Source organism: Camelus dromedarius, chromosome 3 (genome assembly GCF_036321535.1).
Source record: "Camelus dromedarius isolate mCamDro1 chromosome 3, mCamDro1.pat, whole genome shotgun sequence".
Lineage (NCBI taxonomy): Eukaryota > Metazoa > Chordata > Mammalia > Artiodactyla > Camelidae > Camelus > Camelus dromedarius.
The window spans coordinates 47,329,292-47,347,379 of record NC_087438.1 but is presented as its reverse complement, the minus strand read 5'-3'; the positions used below and the strand labels follow the sequence as shown (position 1 = coordinate 47,347,379).

The window sequence follows — 18,088 nt, the reverse complement described above, 5'->3', positions numbered from 1 at the left end:
CAGAAGCCACTGTGCTGATTCACTTATACAGATAATTCTGAGCTTGCTTATTTGTTCCATTTGTTTTGTACCAAGTTTTCCATGCTGTGCTACAGGGTGTAATGTAAAATTATATAACCGTGTCTGTTTCCTATGATGTGATAAGAGAACTCTTCTCGTGATTTTTTTAGATCCCAGTGTTCCTTTCCCTTCTCCAGCCTCTCTTCACAGTGCTTTTCAGGCCATAGGATGTTTAGCCCCTGCCCCACTTTCTGCTCCGCAGCTCGACGTGCTAGACAGAGCGCTGAAGGCTCTGACCGCTCCATCCCCTGGGTCTTCAGAGGAGCAACCCCAAGAGGGTGAGGAGGGCCTGCGGCCAGAAGAAGTCCTGGAGCAGTTGGATGTGGAGGAGACTGAACAGTCCAAGCTTCCCCAATACCTGGAACGATTTGAGGTGAGTCGGAGCACAGTTGAGTCCCCACAGCTGTGCGTTAGACATGCTTCTCTGCTGTGGTGATGGACAAGCAGTCCTTTAATAATACATCAGTGTCCCACACAGGCATAAAAACTGACATCAAAAATCACACTTTTATTGTTCACAGAGGAAGTGGTCTTAAAAGAAACAAATGGAATTTTTATGCTCCTTTTTGTGCTTGAGCAAATCGGTCAGCTTTGTTCCCCAAGGCAGCATATCATTACTCACTCATCCCTGAGGTGTGCTCAATGAGCGGGTAATAGCTTGGCTTCTCGTAGCAAGCATCTGACTCCAGCCCCGGTGTAGAGGATCTAGGCGTTTCTCCATATTGCACTGAACCTTCATGATCACTGGAAACCCAGGTGGAAATCACAAAGCCCCATCTGAGTATGATGGAGGTGAGACGCAGGCGTCTTCTCTTACTCGGCTTGGTGATGTGTGCTAGGGCCATGGGAAACGCGCTCTGTACCACACGGACGATGTAAGTGTGTTTCCACTGTTGGTTTTCGGACAGCCCTGAGCACTCAGGCTGCCTTTGGTAGCTTTCAGCTGTACGTCCCAAAGTGCTCTGTGATCAGAGTCAGGGAGGGGAGCCATGTTCAAATTTTAAACCGTTGGCCTGTTCCTTGCTGCATTTCTCATCTGCTTAGCACAAAGCAAAAAAAAAAAAAAAAAAAAAAAAAAAAAAAAAACAAAGTGCTGCCTGAAGGAGAATTCATTGTATGAAGCAGAAAATGGGAAACCATCCCAGCTGACCCACTGTGTCATTTTGGGACAGAGGGATGTACACTCTGCCAGACTATTACATTTAAGTCTTTGCAGTAATTATATTCAACCAGCTCTGGGAAACCCAGTTCCCCGTATTCTCATGAGGGTTCCAGTACTTTGAGCAGCTGTTTGTCCTGCTACTTCTGTAAGGTCACTGCTCAACTTCCCTCTTTTATAACTTAAAAACTGAGAAAGGAAGGTTAATCGATGTTTTCAGGGTACACAGAATTAGCAGCTAAGTTAAAAATTTACACACCCTTTCTTTCCTCTTAACTTTACCTAACTTTGCAGATTTAGAAAAGCTGAGAAACAAAAAAATCTGCTTGGCCCATAGAGTATCATTCACTATATTCTTCTTGACCAAGGCTGCCCCACCTCTCCTAAAAATTACCTAATTTCTTTCTCTTGTTTCTTACATATTTAATCTCGGAGAATAGAAATCAGTGCCTCCATTAAATTCTCAGGCCTCTCTCTTGCACAGTGCATTTTTATTTTTAATTCAAAAAAGAAGAGAGACCAGTATTTCTTGACTGCCAGCTGTGTGTTAGGTGCCACCACATTTCATTTCTCCTCACCATAGCCCTGGGTGCTAGGTACTGCTCCCCCCGTGTTACATGACACTGAGGCTGGCGGAACCTCACCCATAAGTGACTGACTTTGAACACAAGTTTGCTGACTCGGAGGTGAGTCCTTATTCTGGTGTCCCAAGCTTTGAGGTCTCTTTGGCCTCAAGCCACATGGAAAGTGGTATCAGAAATAATTCTCATTTTACACTTTTTCTTCCTGGTACCTGATTTTTATTAGTTCCAGGTAATCTGGGACTCATTATTATATGTCTGACCCATGACACTAGGCTTCTGGCCACTCCTTGAAGCCTATGGACCCTTCCTACCTCCCAGCGCCCCTGCCCCACGCCACTGGAACAGGCCTCATCACCTATGCCAGTGAATTGCGTTTGTTTGTGGAACATGGGGCGCGTGGTATCTGCTACATCTAGGGCCGTAAGGGGGTCTGTGATGACCTACATCTTGAAGCACTTCAGTAGATTAGTGTTTTTAGTACTTTACTTCTCCAGAAATGCAATACTGACCAGATCGAGCTGCCATTTCATATGCAGCCATAAGCAGTCAGGATGTCAAGGCTGACCCCCAGTGAAGCTCAGTGGGGGGGAAGCTTGTAACGGCGCTTCTGGGAGCTGCTTATTAGCATGATGCTGTTAGTAAGGAAGCCTTGACATGGTTTCCATCTGTTGAAAGGAATACTAGTTAGGTAAACATTTCTCTGTTCTTCAAAAGGACAAGCTATGGATGGGCTTCCTCCATTTTATCAGCTGCTTCTGCCATTTCGTTTGCATCTTAGGGTTCTTTGTTCATAGAGTTTGCTGCTTGGTTTGGTGCAAGTCAGAGTGGAAATGTAGGTTTGTTTTCTTGTGCAGTCTTTGTGGTTTAAAACCAGGAAATTACACAGGGAATCACAGCATACGGAGTTTCATTTACCGTTTGTGAGTGAATGGGGAAGAAATCCCACGTGGTGCATCTGAGCAGAATTGCTGGGCTGAAAAAAAAAGAAGCAAAAGCTAACAGTGCCTGCATGAAAGGCAGCATGACAGGTTCCCAGCAAAATACCTTTTCCCGTGAGCAGAATGTGTGGAGATTTTGCAAGAGACTTAGTCTCTTTTTTCTTCTTTGTATTCTTCACCTGCCTACCCCTCCCATGTCTCCCTTTTTTTCCCCCCCTCATTTATTTCCAACAGACCTTACATTCTAAGCTACAGGCTCTGGGCAAAGTTGAGTCAGAAAGCCTTCTGACCCTGACCACCCAGCTTGTCAAGGAACAGCTCCCCACCTGTGAAGCAGAGGACATCGCCGCCTACGAGCAGAAGCTGCAGCAGTGGCATCTGGAACGGGTACACCTGATTCAGAAGGAACAGGAGCATAGGGAGAGGGCAAAGCAGGAGTACGAGGCTCGAAGAGCAGCAAAGGCATCTACCTAACAAGCCCCACAGGGGCCTCAGGAACCTCACTGGACCCAGCTCAGGAGTCACAGATTAATGGTCACCATGACGGCAGCCTCGGCTTTGTCCATCCAACCTGCTCCTTTTCTTCAAACAGACCGCCTATGATATAAAAGCCACACTGCTCCACATGTCAGGCCACTGTGACCACCCACCCAGATGCCAGGGAGGCTGTGGAACCATGAAAGTGGCAGGTGGTCAGACTGAAACCACCAGCCAAATACCTTAAATGAGGGCTCTCAAGGCTTATAGTTCCTGGGGTACAGAGATCAATTCTGAGCATTGAAAGCCACTGATACCTAGCGATGGTAGTGGGAGAAGCCATGGATGAAGAGTCGAGTCTCAAGCACAAGCTTTTGAATGGTGTCTGTGTCCCCAGCCGATGTCATCTGCAGTCCCGACGCCTTGTGCCCTTAGTCTCCTCTTGGGGGTGTGCTCTCAGCCTGAGCCAGGTGTGGGATGCCCACACATCCCCACTTTCCCCTTCGCCTGCATCCCACCCTCCCAGACCTGAACTGGGAGAAGTTCACTCATGGAGCAAACACCAGCCCTGCTGGCTTTTGAATTTCAGGGACCCCTCAGTGGAATTTTCAGAATAAAGGCTTTTGAGGAGAGCTGGCCCAAGCTCTGAAGCCTCCCTGGCTTGGCTTCCACGTCATGTTGGAGTGACTTTTTCACGATGTATTGTCTCATCTCCTCATCATGTAGGTGAAGTGAGTCTTCTCTGTACACTCACATGCGCACGTACAGCTTGTGAACACGTTTCAGTTAGAAGTTGGAACAAAGGAGAGATGGGCTGGGGCTTGCACGTGGCGATACGAGTGATTGTAAAACTGACGGGAGGTGGACAATTCCCCTCTCAAGTTTCCCTGTGAGATGGGTCAGGGCAGCTCTTGCTTGCTGCGTGATTTTGCCCTAAGTGTAGTGATGTACTTCCACGCAAAATTGTGCTCTGTCTTCAAGAACCTGTGGAAATAAATGTTCTGGGATCATTTTGGTGTTTTCTTCATCTTTGGGGGAAGGGAGGGAGAGGTAGGGAATTTTATGATTACTATGATTTTGAGGAACGTATTTTCAACCCTCCTCTGTGAGACTGTGGCGTTTGTAGTAGTAATAATCACCATCACAACCACTAACATTCGTTGAGGATTTACTGTGCAACAGCAGTCCTACAAGGGAGGTACTATTATTCCAGTTTTGAATGAGGAAACTGAAACTAACTCACGTGCGGTCTGGCTCGCCCTGCCCGTCACCCTGCGTGTCACCTCCGTGCATACCTGCAGTCAGCATCCCACACAGGGCCTGAGCCTTGCTTAGGCAGAGGGTCATGACCAAAAGTTGGTTCTGGCATTTTGGTTTATAAGGGGCAGGACTTTTTCAGCCACTCCCTTATTGTATCACGAGGATGGTTCAAGATAAGTCAGAAGGCATCTTTCATTCAGTAAGTTAACAGCCACCACGCGTGAGGCATCTGGTTGATACTTGAGCTCACAGTTTTGCCTCCGTCTTCCTCCTCATCTGTCCCTGTTGCACTTAACACCCAGTCTTCACCAAGAGAGACCACTTCGCCCCTGTGTTGCTGCTCAGCAGGAGTTTCATGCTCCCTGCTCCTCAGATTTCTTCTACATGTATGCCTCCACCTCCCGTGAGCTCTCCCTTTTGTGAGTCTTTCCTCAGTCTCTCGTCTCCTGAGCTAGAGGATACCTTCCCACCTTCCTGGATGATCACAAGAGCTGACCACAGTTGTCCTCTGCTCATTTCAGCAATATCACCATCTGTATTTCTTCCACGTGGATGGAGAAACTGCCATCAGTACCCTGGCCTCTAGGCATGACTTTAACTATAAGAGATCACCTCTCTAGCTGACCTACCAGAGTCATAGACCTCCAGCCTCATATCACTAATTCAAGATCTTAGAGCCTGAAGTCCATTCTCGCAGTCTTCCTTTCTTTCATCATTTGACTCCTGCCAAACCAGCCCTTCCCTTACTTCCTGCCCGCAAACCCTTAGCCTTTACCCTGTCACTCAAACCTTCGATCTCCAGAATTCAGACCCTACTTGCCTTCCTTCCAGCCTGGGCCCCACAGTTGGCCATCCTATTGGTATTCTCATTAGCATCTCTGGTTTCTTCTCACTCCCTTTATCTAGGCCCACTTGCCATCTGTGGACCTATATCCTTGGAGCCGCCTGTTATGGGTTGAATTTTATTCCCATCCCCACCAAAAAAGTGTTGAAACACTGACCCCAGTGCCTTAGAGTCTGACCTTAGTTGGAAATAGGGTCTTTAACCAAGATAAAGTATAAAGAGGTCATTAGGGTGAACCCTGATCCATTATAAGTGGATCCATAACGTCATTAAAAGGAGAAATTTGGACACAAAGATAGTTACAGAAGGAAGACAAGGTGAAGACACAAGGAGAAGCTGCCAACATGAGTGGTGCATCTGCAAGCCGACACCAGAAGCCAGAAGCAAGGAAGTGTTGTCTCCTGGAGCAAAGAGAGTGTGACCCTGCTGGCACCTTGATTTTGGACTTCTGGCCTCCAGGACTGTTCTGTTCTTTTAAGCCACTCAGTTTTTGGTATGAACTTCGTTACAGCAGCCCTCGGAAACTAGCACATTGCCGTTTGTTTTCTTCCTCCTTGCTTCTGACCCACTACGTGTGGTGTACAAGGTTGTAATGTCATGCTGACTGATTCCTCTACAGATTTACAGCTGTCCTCTTCAACTCAACAGTTCTTTCCTTTCTCTTTTACTGACTCTCATTTTTACCTCAATAGCTTTTCTACTTTGCTTAAGCCCCAGACCCTGGCCCCCAGAACTGTGAGCAGATATTCTTGCCTCCTACTTTGTCTCAAAAATGTAGGCCACATAGTCCAACCTCAGTCTCCCTCGTTCCTGCCTTAACAGCTCTCTGTCCTTACCCGTTCTCTTCATCTTCCCTTCTGTTTCCAAGTGATAGGTGTCCCCACCCTCCTTTCAAGGTTAGGCTCTTCATTTGTGACCTGGCCTGTTCCAGAACCATCTTCCCTTTCCACGTTGCATCATCTCTACTGATTTCTTCTTTCAAGTCTACAGTCTTACTCAAGCCTTTATCCTGCCATCAATCAAGTTCTTACCCTGTCATTCTCCTTCCTTTTGTCCCCAAATTTCTTAAAAGGGTGTCTCCACTCACTGACTAGTTGCTGGTTCATTAGACCCTGAGACTTGGGCTTTCGCTCTAATGTGTATCAACTGCAATGACCCTTTCCCCTCTGCTCTGTTCAGCACCACGGACCACCCCCTTAGAAGCTCGGTGACTACAGCAGACAGTCTGAGTCTGTTCTGGCACTGCTTTCCTGTGCTCATGAGCATTCATGTGGCACATACTGCGTGCTGGGCACCATAGACAGTGATTTGGAGGTTACACAGGTGAGTAGACAATAGACCCTACCCTCAGATAACATTCTAGTGAGGGAAAGGGGGCAGGCACATACACACCTGTCAGTGCACAACTAAGAAGTAAGTATCATTAGAAACACGAAGTGATGGGCGTGTTCACAGGAAGAGCACTTCAAGCCCGGAGACGGGAAAAGGTTTAATGAAGGGAAATCATCATTTGCTTTGTGCTTTAATTAGTCACACAGGTCTGCCTCAAGCTGTCCGGGGGCAAAGATGGTCCTCTTCTTCCCCTTGGAATCATGTAAAGTAGATGTTCAAGAGAAATTACCTGAAATTGAAGTGAAATGAACAGCCCACACCCACCCTGCACCCCTCCCTCTCCTAAAAAAAAAAAAAAAAGGAAGAAGAAATAGAAGAAAAAGAAAGGCAGAGTGGTAGTAAAAGAAGAAAAAACAGTGATGAGGTACAAATAGCTTACTTTCCTCCTCTTGTGGCTGTGTTGTCTTGGCACCAAACTTTACACTTTTGTTTTCATACCTTCTAGCTGGCTGTGGATATCAGATATGTGTGTGGGAAATTTGTCAATTTTACAAGTAGTCAAAGGTCTTGAAAACTAGTTTATCAATGTTGTTTTTTCACTGTAAATGAAATAGCATCTAATGAGTCCAGGGAAACTGCTTAACCTCTTACAGTGCACAGGGCAGCCCTGCAGCAAAGAACTGTCTGGTCTAAACTGTAAGTATTGCCAAGTTGAGAAACCCTGGCCTACAGTAAACGAGCAGGGCATCCACAGGAACTTTTGTGGTGATGTAGATGAGACCCAAGAATGATATTTGTGCACACAGCTCATCTGTAAGTGGTCTTTCTTATGAGGGCTCGAAAAATCATTAACATTAGTTGTTTCTTGTCTAGCTGTGTATGAGTATAAAATATGCAGTGATACAGAGTGGGCCATTATCCTTCCTAAACAAAGACCATATGGAAAGCCCATGTGAATAAACAGTGATTTATATGATTTTTTTTAATTGAAGTATAGTTAATTTATAGTCGTGTTAGTTTTTAGCGTACAGCAGAGCAGTTCAGTTTTGCACATATATATATATTCTTTTTCATATTCTTTTCCATTATAGTTTGTTATAAGATATTAAATATAGTTCCCTGTGCTATACAGTAGGACCTTATTGTTTATCTATTATATACATAGTGGTTTGTATCTGCTAATCCCAAACTCCTAATTTATCCCTCCCATTTCTTCTTTGGTAACCATCAGTTTGTTTTCTATGTCTGTGAGTCTGTTTCTGTTTTGTAAATAAGTTCATGTGTGTCATTTTTTAGATCCCACATATAAGTGACATCATATATTTGTCTTTCTCTGACCTATTTCACTTAAAATGATAATCTCCAGGTTCATCCATCTTGCTGTAAATGGCATAATTTCGTCCTTTTTATGGCTGAGTAGTATTCCAGTGTGTGTGTGTACGTGTGCGTACCTCATCTTCTTTCTCCAGTCATCTGTTGATGGGCATTTAGGTTGTTCCCATGTCTTAGCTATTGTAAAAAGTGCTGCTATGAACATTGGGGTGCATGTATCTTTCTAAATTAGAGTTTTTTCTGGATATATGCTTAGGAGTAGAATTGCTGGATCATACTCATAAGTCTATTTTTAGTTTTTTGAGGAACCTCCACACTCTTTTCCTTAGTGGCTACACCAGTTTGCATTCCCACCAACAGTGTAGAATGGTTCCCCTTTCTCCACACCCTCTCCACCATTTATTATGTATATTTTTAATGATGGCCATTCTGACTAGTGTGAGGTGATACCTCATTGTAGTTTTGATTTGCAATAATTCTAATAATTAACAATGTTGAGCATCTTTTTCATGGGCTTATTTGACATCTATATGTCTTTTTTGGAGAAATGTCTATTTAGATCTTCTATTTTTTGATTGGGTTGTTTTTCTGATACTGAGCTGTATGAGCTTTTGTATATTTTGGAAACTAAACCCTTGTTAGTTGCATTGTTTGCATATATTTTTTCCCAGTTCATAGGTTGTCTGTGGTTTATATGATTTTGCCATCTGGGGGTATGTTGCTGGGATGAGGAATCTTAGGTTCCAAAATGAAGCTGCAGTGATGTGACCTCACCTGAGTCAGCGGAACCCTACACCATTGCGCCCAGTTGCATGGCTGAGGAAGGGATGAAGCCTGAAATGGGCTCAGAGGGCTTTGGCTTTAGTGAATCATAAAAGCAGAAAATGTGGCGTGATTGTATGCTCGTTAAAAGGTTGTTGATAACATTCAGAGCTGAACTTTTTAAACTGAAAATGATAAATTTTAAAATCTTCAGAAAATGGGGAAAGAGGAGTGCTTTTCAACATACAGTTATGTCAGGAAAATTGCCTTTTATTCTAAATAACAGCTTCTTCACTTGAAAATTACTTTTTCTTTCCCCATTGATTTGGCCTTTTGCTGACATTGCATGCTGCTGTGAGGATGTTATTACCTGTCTGGTAACAAGGAAGTCGAAAAAAGGATGGTGGCAGTGCCCCCAAGAGTGTGGTAGTTACCACTGGGATCTTTGTTTAAAACAGAACAGTGACACTTGCACTGTGTGTTTATTATGCATGAATGTGAGGATTCCAGATGTGAGTGGACATGTTCAGAAAATGGTTTATTCTTCCAAAAAGAATCTAAACATAAATTCCATTGTGGGCTTTAAATGCTAGATTAAGGACTTTGGGGAAGATTTATAAAAGGGACATTATATCTTCTGATGTTTCCAGTGGTAAGAGAGTTTGCTTGCTTTTTTGGTTTCCATGATGCTTCATCTCTGCAGAGTTCAGCATTTTAATTCTTCCAATGCCCCTTGAGTAAATACGTGGAATCGGATAGGCAAGAATAGCCATGAAAAGTTTCCTCCAGTGACAGAATGCCGGGCCACTGCTGAGTGTCAGTGTCTTCCAGGCTCTGGCTGAGGAGCAATCATGTACCCATCTTGATTACACAAATTATACTTAACTCCTCTCTGTGAATGCCCATTCCTACCTAATTTAATCGTACCTAATTAAATAAATCCTCTCTAATCCTTACAACAGCCCTGTGGGGCAGGGTTCCTCATTTTGCACAGGAGAAAACTGAGTTTTGTGACTTGCCCAAGGCCACACGATAAGTGGGACAGTGCTTGAACCCAAGTTTGCATGATTCCAAACCTACTTTCAAACAACTACACCATATAATCACTGTGTTAACCCAAGACTAATTATGTTCATTCATTCGTTCAGTCATTCAACAGATATTTATTGAGTATCTACTGTGTGTTAGGAGTGGTTAAAATAGTCACTGAGGATGCAGAAGGGAACAAAATATAGGCTAAGATCCCTTCCCTCACAGTGTGTCTAGTCTACGGAAGGAGACAGATAATAGTAAGTATATATATGTCACGCGGTGATATGTGATACGGAGTCAAAGCCAGGAAGAGGAAAAGAGAGGGCTAGTTGAGCGGTGAAGGTTGCATCCTAACAGGGTAGTTAGGGAGGCCTTCCTGAGAAGATGACGGTTTGAAAAAGACCCATGAGAATGAGGTGGAGAATCATGGAGTCACCTGGGGAAAAGCATTGTCAGCACAAGCGCCAGGGCCCAGGAGGGCAGCGGGAGAGGAGCCCAGGGAGACAAGGGGTAAAGGAAAGGATGGGTGGTGAAGGCCCCTGGCCTGTTAGTAAGGACACTGGCTTTTCCTCTGAGAACCCATTTGAAGATTTTGAGCACAGGACAGCATGATGTAAGCTAAATTTTCTGAGGATTACTCTAGGTTAGCTGCTGTGTGCAGAGTAAACTTGGAGGGCAAAGATGGAAACAGGAGGCCAGTTAGGAGGCTACTGTGTCATCCAGGGGAAAAATGACTGGCTTGGACAAGGGTAGTAACCGTCAATGTGGAGAGAAAGGATTAGATTGGATGTGTCTTGAAGGTAGAGCCAGCAGATATGCCGACGGGCCAAGATTTTTGACGTTAGCAACTTGAGTGGTGTAGTTGCTATTTACTGAGTTAGAAGAGCCTAGGAGGAGAAGCAGTTTGGGGAAATCAGGAATTTATTCGAGGGCATGTTAAATTTGATTTGGAATATTTTAAAGGTCCCTACTGAACATCCAAATGGAGCTTTTAATGGACAGGTGGATATATGAGTTTGGAGATCAGAGAGAGGTAGACTGAAGATAGAAAATGTAAAAGTCATCAGTTTACACATGGCATTTAAATCCATGAAACTGCATGAAGTAACACGCACTATTGGTTTGAGTGGCATATAGTTGAAACCATGAAATAGAACTGTGCCTATTTTTTACGGGGCGATCACTCCATGGACAAGGCCTCATGATGCTCCAGCATCTGTGAAAACATTGCCAGTAACACCTTCCCACCCCCTAGCCCACCCCCACCCCCACCCAGAGAATTAGCCAGAAGAACCACTCCTATTAAAGGAGCCGAGTGTGACCATAACTCAGTCTGCATATATGGCTCCAGTGAATTTCCAAGATGTACAATATAAGATCAAAGAGGAAACAGTGGGATCCAAGATTATGCAAGAGACCAAGAATTCATGAGTCAAGAGTGTGTTGAAAGGTCATTGTAGGGACACAGAAAGGCATCTTAAAATGAGCAATGCATCTAAAAAGAGAAAGAAAATGTAGTCATAGTATCTCAATGGACCTTTGTTGATTTGCCTGCAAGATAGGAAAAAAGAAACTGAAGTAGAGCTACCTTGATGCAGGAAAGGAGCAGCTGGGAGGGGATGTCCTCCTGGTCTCTACTGGGCCTCAGTCTGGAGGGAGTGGGATCGAAACACATGGAGGGGTTCAGGTAGGGTGACCATCTGTGAGGGCTTCCCTGGGACTGAGGGGTCTCCTGGGACATAGGACTCTCCATACTTAAACCAGGGCAGTCCTGGGCAAACCAGGATGGTTGGTCACTGTACGTTCAGGCCAGAAAGACTTCCTAGAACTGAGTAGTTGGACAGTGAAATAGAAAACAACTTGTTTAAGTTTAGTCTGATAGATGTTTTTAAACTCTCTTGGTGATGATTTTCCCACCTTGAGTTCTCACATGTTGGACCCTTTAATTTCTGGAGGGATTTCAGAATTCAGGCAAATAGTGACTTCTAATGGGACCCGTCAACCAAGCCCCATGGCTTGGAGGCACAGTATAAGATCAAAAGGAGTGTAGGCGACAAAAGGATATCATTATGACTCAGGACAGGCTGCAGTGGCCTTTAGAGGCCAAAGGACCTCTCTGAAGACAGACAGGAGGTCTGTTGATCGAATGATCACGGAGGCACATCTGTGAACTGAGTGAATTGTGAATTCTGGGATTTGAGGTGCCGAGGCCTCCCACTCTACACTTTGCCATTCTGAGCAGTCTGGGCATCCCAGCATATCCTGAGCCTTCATGTCTGCTGCTGCCTCTGCCTGGAATTTGCTTTGTCTAACACACACCCACAGACGTGCGTGCACCGGGTCTCAGTTTAGACATCAGTTGTGCTTTTCCTGTGGTCACCTAGACTCACCCTTAGATTTGAGGAGCCCCAGTCACCACATTCAGTTAGGGCAGCACTTAGGTTTTGCTCACCTTTAAACCCCCATGCTCTTACCCACTGCTGGGTATAGAGTAAATGTGCAATAATCGTTGAATGATTGAGGGGAATTCTCCTTTTTTATTATTATTTGTCGATTCTTTCCTAAACTAGGATGTGAGTCAGATTCCTAGATGTGAATCAGATCCACAGCATATTATGTTAGTTATATAGAGTTTATTCTATAACTGAGCAAAAAATCAAGAGGGTGATGGCTTTGTAGAGCCCCAGAAAGTCAGCTTTGGGAGGGACCATCCAGTTTGACCATCTTGTCAAACACTTTAATTTTATAGGTAAGAGAAGAAATTCCAGATGGATTAAGTGACTGAGGTCACACAGCTGGGTGTGGCAGAGCTAGGATTAAACCTAGTTTTTGGTTTATACTGTGATTTAATAGGAAACCCTCCTGATACCCTCCTTCAACTGCACTGCTCTGTGTACTTTTTCTATTTTAAGCAATAATTTTAACTTGTCTCTTTCTCTGATCTTTCAGTTTCTGTCTGTAGATCCCAAGGTCCTCTAGGGCTTGGCTGTAGACAACAGCTGTAGAAACAGGGCCCTCTCAGCTGCTTGCCGAAAGCCAGGGAGCCCTGAATAGTACACGGTCACCCCTTGTGAATGAATGCCCAGACCCCCAGTGGGTGGAAGACCCCCAGTTCCCAGTGAGCCCAGCTCAGTAACACACAACAAAAGACAGCACAGCACACACACCAACTTTTGCCACTTTTGTATTTTATTGTGGAACTGAGTTTTTTTTTCTTTTACATCAAATATCCTCAATGGAAGAGGGGATATTGCACACAAATATCATAAAAGCACTACATATTACTTTCACTGGAAACTAATTTTCTACATTAGATATGACTGGATAGGATAGAAGTGATGCAGGATTATAAGACATAATACCATACACAGCTGCAGACTGACACAAACACCATTCAGAACAAGAGAGAGGAGTGGGAGGTGCTTCTCAGCCGGGCTCAAGACCAGGTCCTTCCAGGCCGGAAGGAGGGCTGCACGCAGCACAGTAAGCGTGACTCGAGGGCTGCAATGTGTTCTCGAAAGGACAGCCCGGTCTTGGTGCCTCATCTCCACGGCTCCTTTTTGGGGAGCTCCAAATGAGTGCAGAGAAGCTATTTATCTTTTTCCCTTCCTTTTCAGTTTTTGATGCTGCCTGTTAAATTAATAAAGTCACAGATTTTTTTCATAGTAAATAGTTTTAATACCAGGTGAATAACCTAATTGCTTTCAAAGAAATGCTCATCCCTAGGCTGCTTTTGGTGTGTTGTTCAGTTGGTTAAAAGATAAAAGCTTATAGTTCCTTTCAAATGGAAACAGGATCTTTTCTTCTAAATCTGAAGTGCAAAAAAAGGTACTAATCTAACTCACAATATCATCACTGAGCAAGAACCTCCTGTGACAGGTGACTAAAGAGAGGCAAGAAAAGCAATTTCAGAATTGTAGAGCAGCTCCTGAGAGCTGCAGTTTGGTAACAGAGGGAAAATGGAAAGTGGTAAAATTTCCATTAGCAAATGATTAAATCTTATTAAATGAGTATTGGAAAACTCCTAAACTGTGTAAGCTATTGGAGACACTTAAAACATTCATATACACTGGGGAAACCATTCACTATGATATGTAAGGTTAAGAAAAAAAATTTTTTGAACTCCATGGAAAATGGCATTTAAGGGGGGGAAGGGGCACAGGGAGGGTCAGTCATTGTATCCAGTCCCACAAGACTGAGAAAGCATGCATAGGGCCTGGGGTTTGAGAAAGAGGGTAGAATTAGTTAAAATCGAAAATGGAGGATCATCTCTAACATTTAGTTTCTGTAGAATTTTGTTTAAGAATACTACCAAAAAGGTCACGATTATGAGTGCTATCTCGATGGAATCCCATCATTTAAACAGAATGTAAAATTCCTTCCACTCACATATTCAATCTATATAATTGGATTAAGTAATCAGTATGAATAAAGCTCCTAGAAGTCTGTGTCAATCTTTAGCTCTCACCATGAATGTACATGGTACATTGTGATGGCTGTTACTAAACTAATTGTGTATTTATGGAACTAGCAAAATTAGGTTAGTCACACAGGTAGGAAAGGTGTCTGGAAGGACCGGAGCAACCTGTAATGTAAATGTTGGTCTTCCTGGTATACTCAGGCTCTGTGGTCATCACTGAGGACAATGGATGGAGAAAGGTACTGATCTATTTCATAGGAAGAAGAGCCAGCTGACCAGTGACAGCTTTTGTATATTTTTCCCATTAAATCCCATAGCAGAAAAAAAAAGAAGGAAAAAAAAAAAAGAGTGGGATAGAATGGTTATAATTGAAGACTGGCTATAATTCTCCTAAATGTTTGGTTTTTTCCTTAAAGCAAAATAATATATATGTTAAATAAATTTAATTTGGGATATTGGAAAATAATTCCATCTTCTATCAAAGAAAAATCAACCAGAGGTCTGGATTTGGCAAGAAGGCTAGAAATTTGTTTCTCTTCTAATGCATAATGTGGACCAACTTAACAACTAATCATTAAATAATTACCTTGAGTATCTTAGGTTGTCTCATAAAATACATTTGAAGTAGATGAGTTTATACTCACTGAAATCAATTTTTGTCACAATGAGTTTTCCATTGTGTGTTCACTTTTTGTACCCTTAATCAATGTGCTGTTCTTAAGGACTTCAAAGAAATAGGGTAATAAATAAAAGCTGCATTTCTAGAGAAGCCTAAAAAAAATAGAATATTAATTTTTTTTTAAAATTAAACATTTGAAAATGTAATTCACAGCATTAAGTAGACTGCATAGGTCCTCAGTGAAGGGACCCTGAAGAAGCATTGTTTAAACCCTCATAGTAGTTAGCAGTGCAAAACACACACTTACCAGACAAAAATAAACTAAAATGTTAATTTTGAAATAAATAACTAACATAGAAAATAGAACGAGGTGATTGTTGACTACTCCACAGATCTTAAGAGTCTGCAGGAAACGCATCGTAACAGAGCCCAGCGCAGCTGTCACTGAGAAGTTTGCCACATCTGAACACCGGCAGCATTGACCTGCAACTTGAAACTTGACGTCAGTTTTAATCAGGCTTCTCAGGTTCATAGTTCAAATGATGACAATGATGGAAATGATCTCTGAACTCTATGTGATGAACCATAGGAGTTGGGAATTCATTTGCTTTCAATGTATTTTTCTTGTATTTTTAAATTTTTTCCAGAAAAGAAAATCCCAAAGCAAATTTTCACTAGGGTTCTTTGAATTTGTCTTGGCTCTTTTACCTCATGGTTGAAGATCTTGAAAGAAGTACGTAGGGTACCACTGGGTGATATACTTGTAAAGGCTGGAAAAGTAGCCATTCTCCCCCACTCTCAAATAGCACAGTCAGATTTTTGTTATGGGAATCAAGGGGTGGGAGGTATCACTATTCCTGGTAGTGACAGGCTTTTAACAAATATTATTACTGCAATATCAGACTTCAATCTCACCAGAACTTCAAAAAACATTCATTGTTTTTGTCTTACAAAACACTTTAAAAAAAAAAAAAAGACTGTCACTTGAAAATTTTCTTTGCATTTGCCTGTAAATGAAAACATTTGTTAAAAAGTTCATCTATGAAAAGTTCTCACATATCTAAAAAAAAAAATTCTTCTGTACACTTGTTCCATAATTATGCTGAAATTAATGGAAAATTAAAAAAAAAGCCAATGTAAGACAATTCTGTACACTTGCTGAGAACCTCTTCCACCATTAAGATTCACTGTTTTCCCAGTTGTGATCATAAAAGCCGTTTCAATCTTGAATTTGCAGTAGTAAAGAAGCTATGAAAGGCTTAACTTGTTTGGCTGAGGGGCCTGAGGTGGAATTCAACACGCAATGCTCAGCATCAAACTGTTGCACCAATCAGGTAAGCTTCTAGTACCCCTCCCACACGCGTACACATGCTCCTTGAACTGGAGTATCTATAATCCTACACGGATGTTTTATAAACTTGCTGTCTCACATTAAAAAATAAGTGCATCAAGTATCTTTGTACATTCAAGTCACTTTCTAAGGCAAATTGTCTACCGTATGTACTCCCAACTGCTTTGGTATTTGCTTGTTAATTGGGGTGGACTTGGGTGTCTCCGCATGCAGGTTAATTGACTTAGTGAACTAACGGTGCACAGATGCTGGGAGCATGCCTTAGATCAGTCTACTCGTGTGTCTGAAGAGTCTGAGAGTTCTGAATGGGGTTCAAACCACTTGCATGTCTAGTCTACACTCACTACATTATGTCAGTGTGCAGCCTTCAAACTGAAGGAGCTTAATTAAGGCGTGAAAAATCTCACATGCCCTCATAACAAGTTCTGTTCTTTCTGTTTTCTTCCAGCCAACTTGTTTTGGTAAATTAAGACCCTTTTTGATGACTAAGACTGACACAATTTGCAAACTCTGCCTGTGCAGACTAAGAATATGCAGACCTAACTTGGTTGTTTTCTCCTCACCCCACCCTGCCCTCTCTTTCTCTCTGGGTATCTCACCAGCACTCTCTACCATTACATCTCCTTCTCTTGCATTCTGTTTCCTTCTCATTCTCTCTCTCTCTGTCCTGCATTCCCTCTCTTTTATGTGTGCGCTCTCTCTCTCTTTCTCTCTCTCTCTCTCTCTCTAAGACAAATGCCTCTACTTAGCAGAAGTCAGTTGGGTTTGCTTGTGCATGGTTTCCAAATGTTCAGCAGAGATGAACTGGGGTAGGTGATTTTGCAGTAACTCGAACCCTAGTGTGGGAATACTGTTACTTCCCTTAGCAATCAGCAAAAACTGAGAAATATTAGTGACTTGTATCACCATGACACAGTATAGTGTTTGGCAGGTAACAGTTCAGCGACTTATTTAGATGAATTGACTTTTTTAGAAAAGGTGGTTTCAAATTGAATTTCTGGAAACAAAAGTTCAGATCCTGTGGCGTGGCTGGTCTTGGTTTTTACAGTTCAATCTTGCATGCAGGGAAGGATTCATCTTGCATAACCACTGTGCTGCTGCTTGCTAAAACCATGATGTTGAGGTCCTGCTGTTTCTCATGGGTCTCCTGGTACCATTCCCTCATCACTTCTGAGTCATGAGTCGGGATCAGGGTCACCTGCAGGGAGAGCAAAGATAGCTGTTCAAGGGCAGAGCCAGAACTCTGATTAAAAAAATAGAAGAATAAAGTTTTTTTTTTTAAGAACAATAAAGTTTTAGACCACTAGAAAAGGGGCAAGAAAGGAAGATCTCTTTTCTTAAGAAATGCAAAGGACTTTTCAACTTACATCTTCTAGGAGCCAGAATAAAGCTGCAAAAAAATTAGTTTTCTGGGGTGCTGAAGACTGGAACCAAAAGCAACTAAAGACTAGTCAGTTAATTCATCTATATTAATTAATCTTTGGTTTTTCAATTCTTTAATGAAGAAGGGCTTCAGTTCAAGTAGAATTTCTTATATTTCCTTTAACACAACTGACAAGTTTTACATTAAAGATATTGCAATATTTAATCCAAGGAACTTTAGTTATTATTGCAGCTCAAAGCCCTGTAATTGTGTGTAACTAACATTACATCCTGAGAACAGAGATTTGTATCTTTAATTCGTGGGTGTGATTGGGGACAGAGGAGTGGGGTGGGTGGGTGGGTACTGGGTTAAATAGTAAGAATTCCATCTAGTATTCAGTAAGAGGCCACTGGGTGCTTCTCATTAGATTTCATTTGATTAAATAACAAGTATTTAATGTTATGCAAACACAGTTTACTAGATGACTGTGCAAAACCATAAGTAAAACTCAGATAAGCAAAAATCAGCTGAAATAATATGAAGTGGTTTGTGGCC

The 18,088-nt window shown here is 42.6% G+C and overlaps 2 protein-coding genes across 3 annotated transcripts in view; one reads left to right on the top strand and one right to left on the bottom strand.

Moving 5' to 3' along the window:
• The window catches only part of MRPS27 (mitochondrial ribosomal protein S27), an 88,065-nt gene extending 83,837 nt beyond the window's left edge, over positions 1 to 4,228 (top strand). Inside the window, exons 10-11 of the mRNA XM_031446610.2 lie at positions 263 to 433; positions 2,976 to 4,228. Coding sequence (XP_031302470.1) covers positions 263 to 433; positions 2,976 to 3,215 — 411 coding nt within the window. The 3' untranslated portion in view covers positions 3,216 to 4,228. The remainder of the gene's footprint in view (positions 1 to 262; positions 434 to 2,975) is intronic.
• An 8,720-nt stretch (positions 4,229 to 12,948) lies between these two features.
• The window catches only part of MAP1B (microtubule associated protein 1B), a 93,646-nt gene continuing 88,506 nt past the window's right edge, over positions 12,949 to 18,088 (bottom strand). For both annotated transcript variants that reach the window (XM_010974977.3, XM_010974978.3), the window contains one exon: positions 12,949 to 17,368. In XM_010974977.3, the coding sequence (XP_010973279.1) occupies positions 17,213 to 17,368 (156 nt within the window). In that variant the 3' untranslated portion in view covers positions 12,949 to 17,212. The remainder of the gene's footprint in view (positions 17,369 to 18,088) is intronic.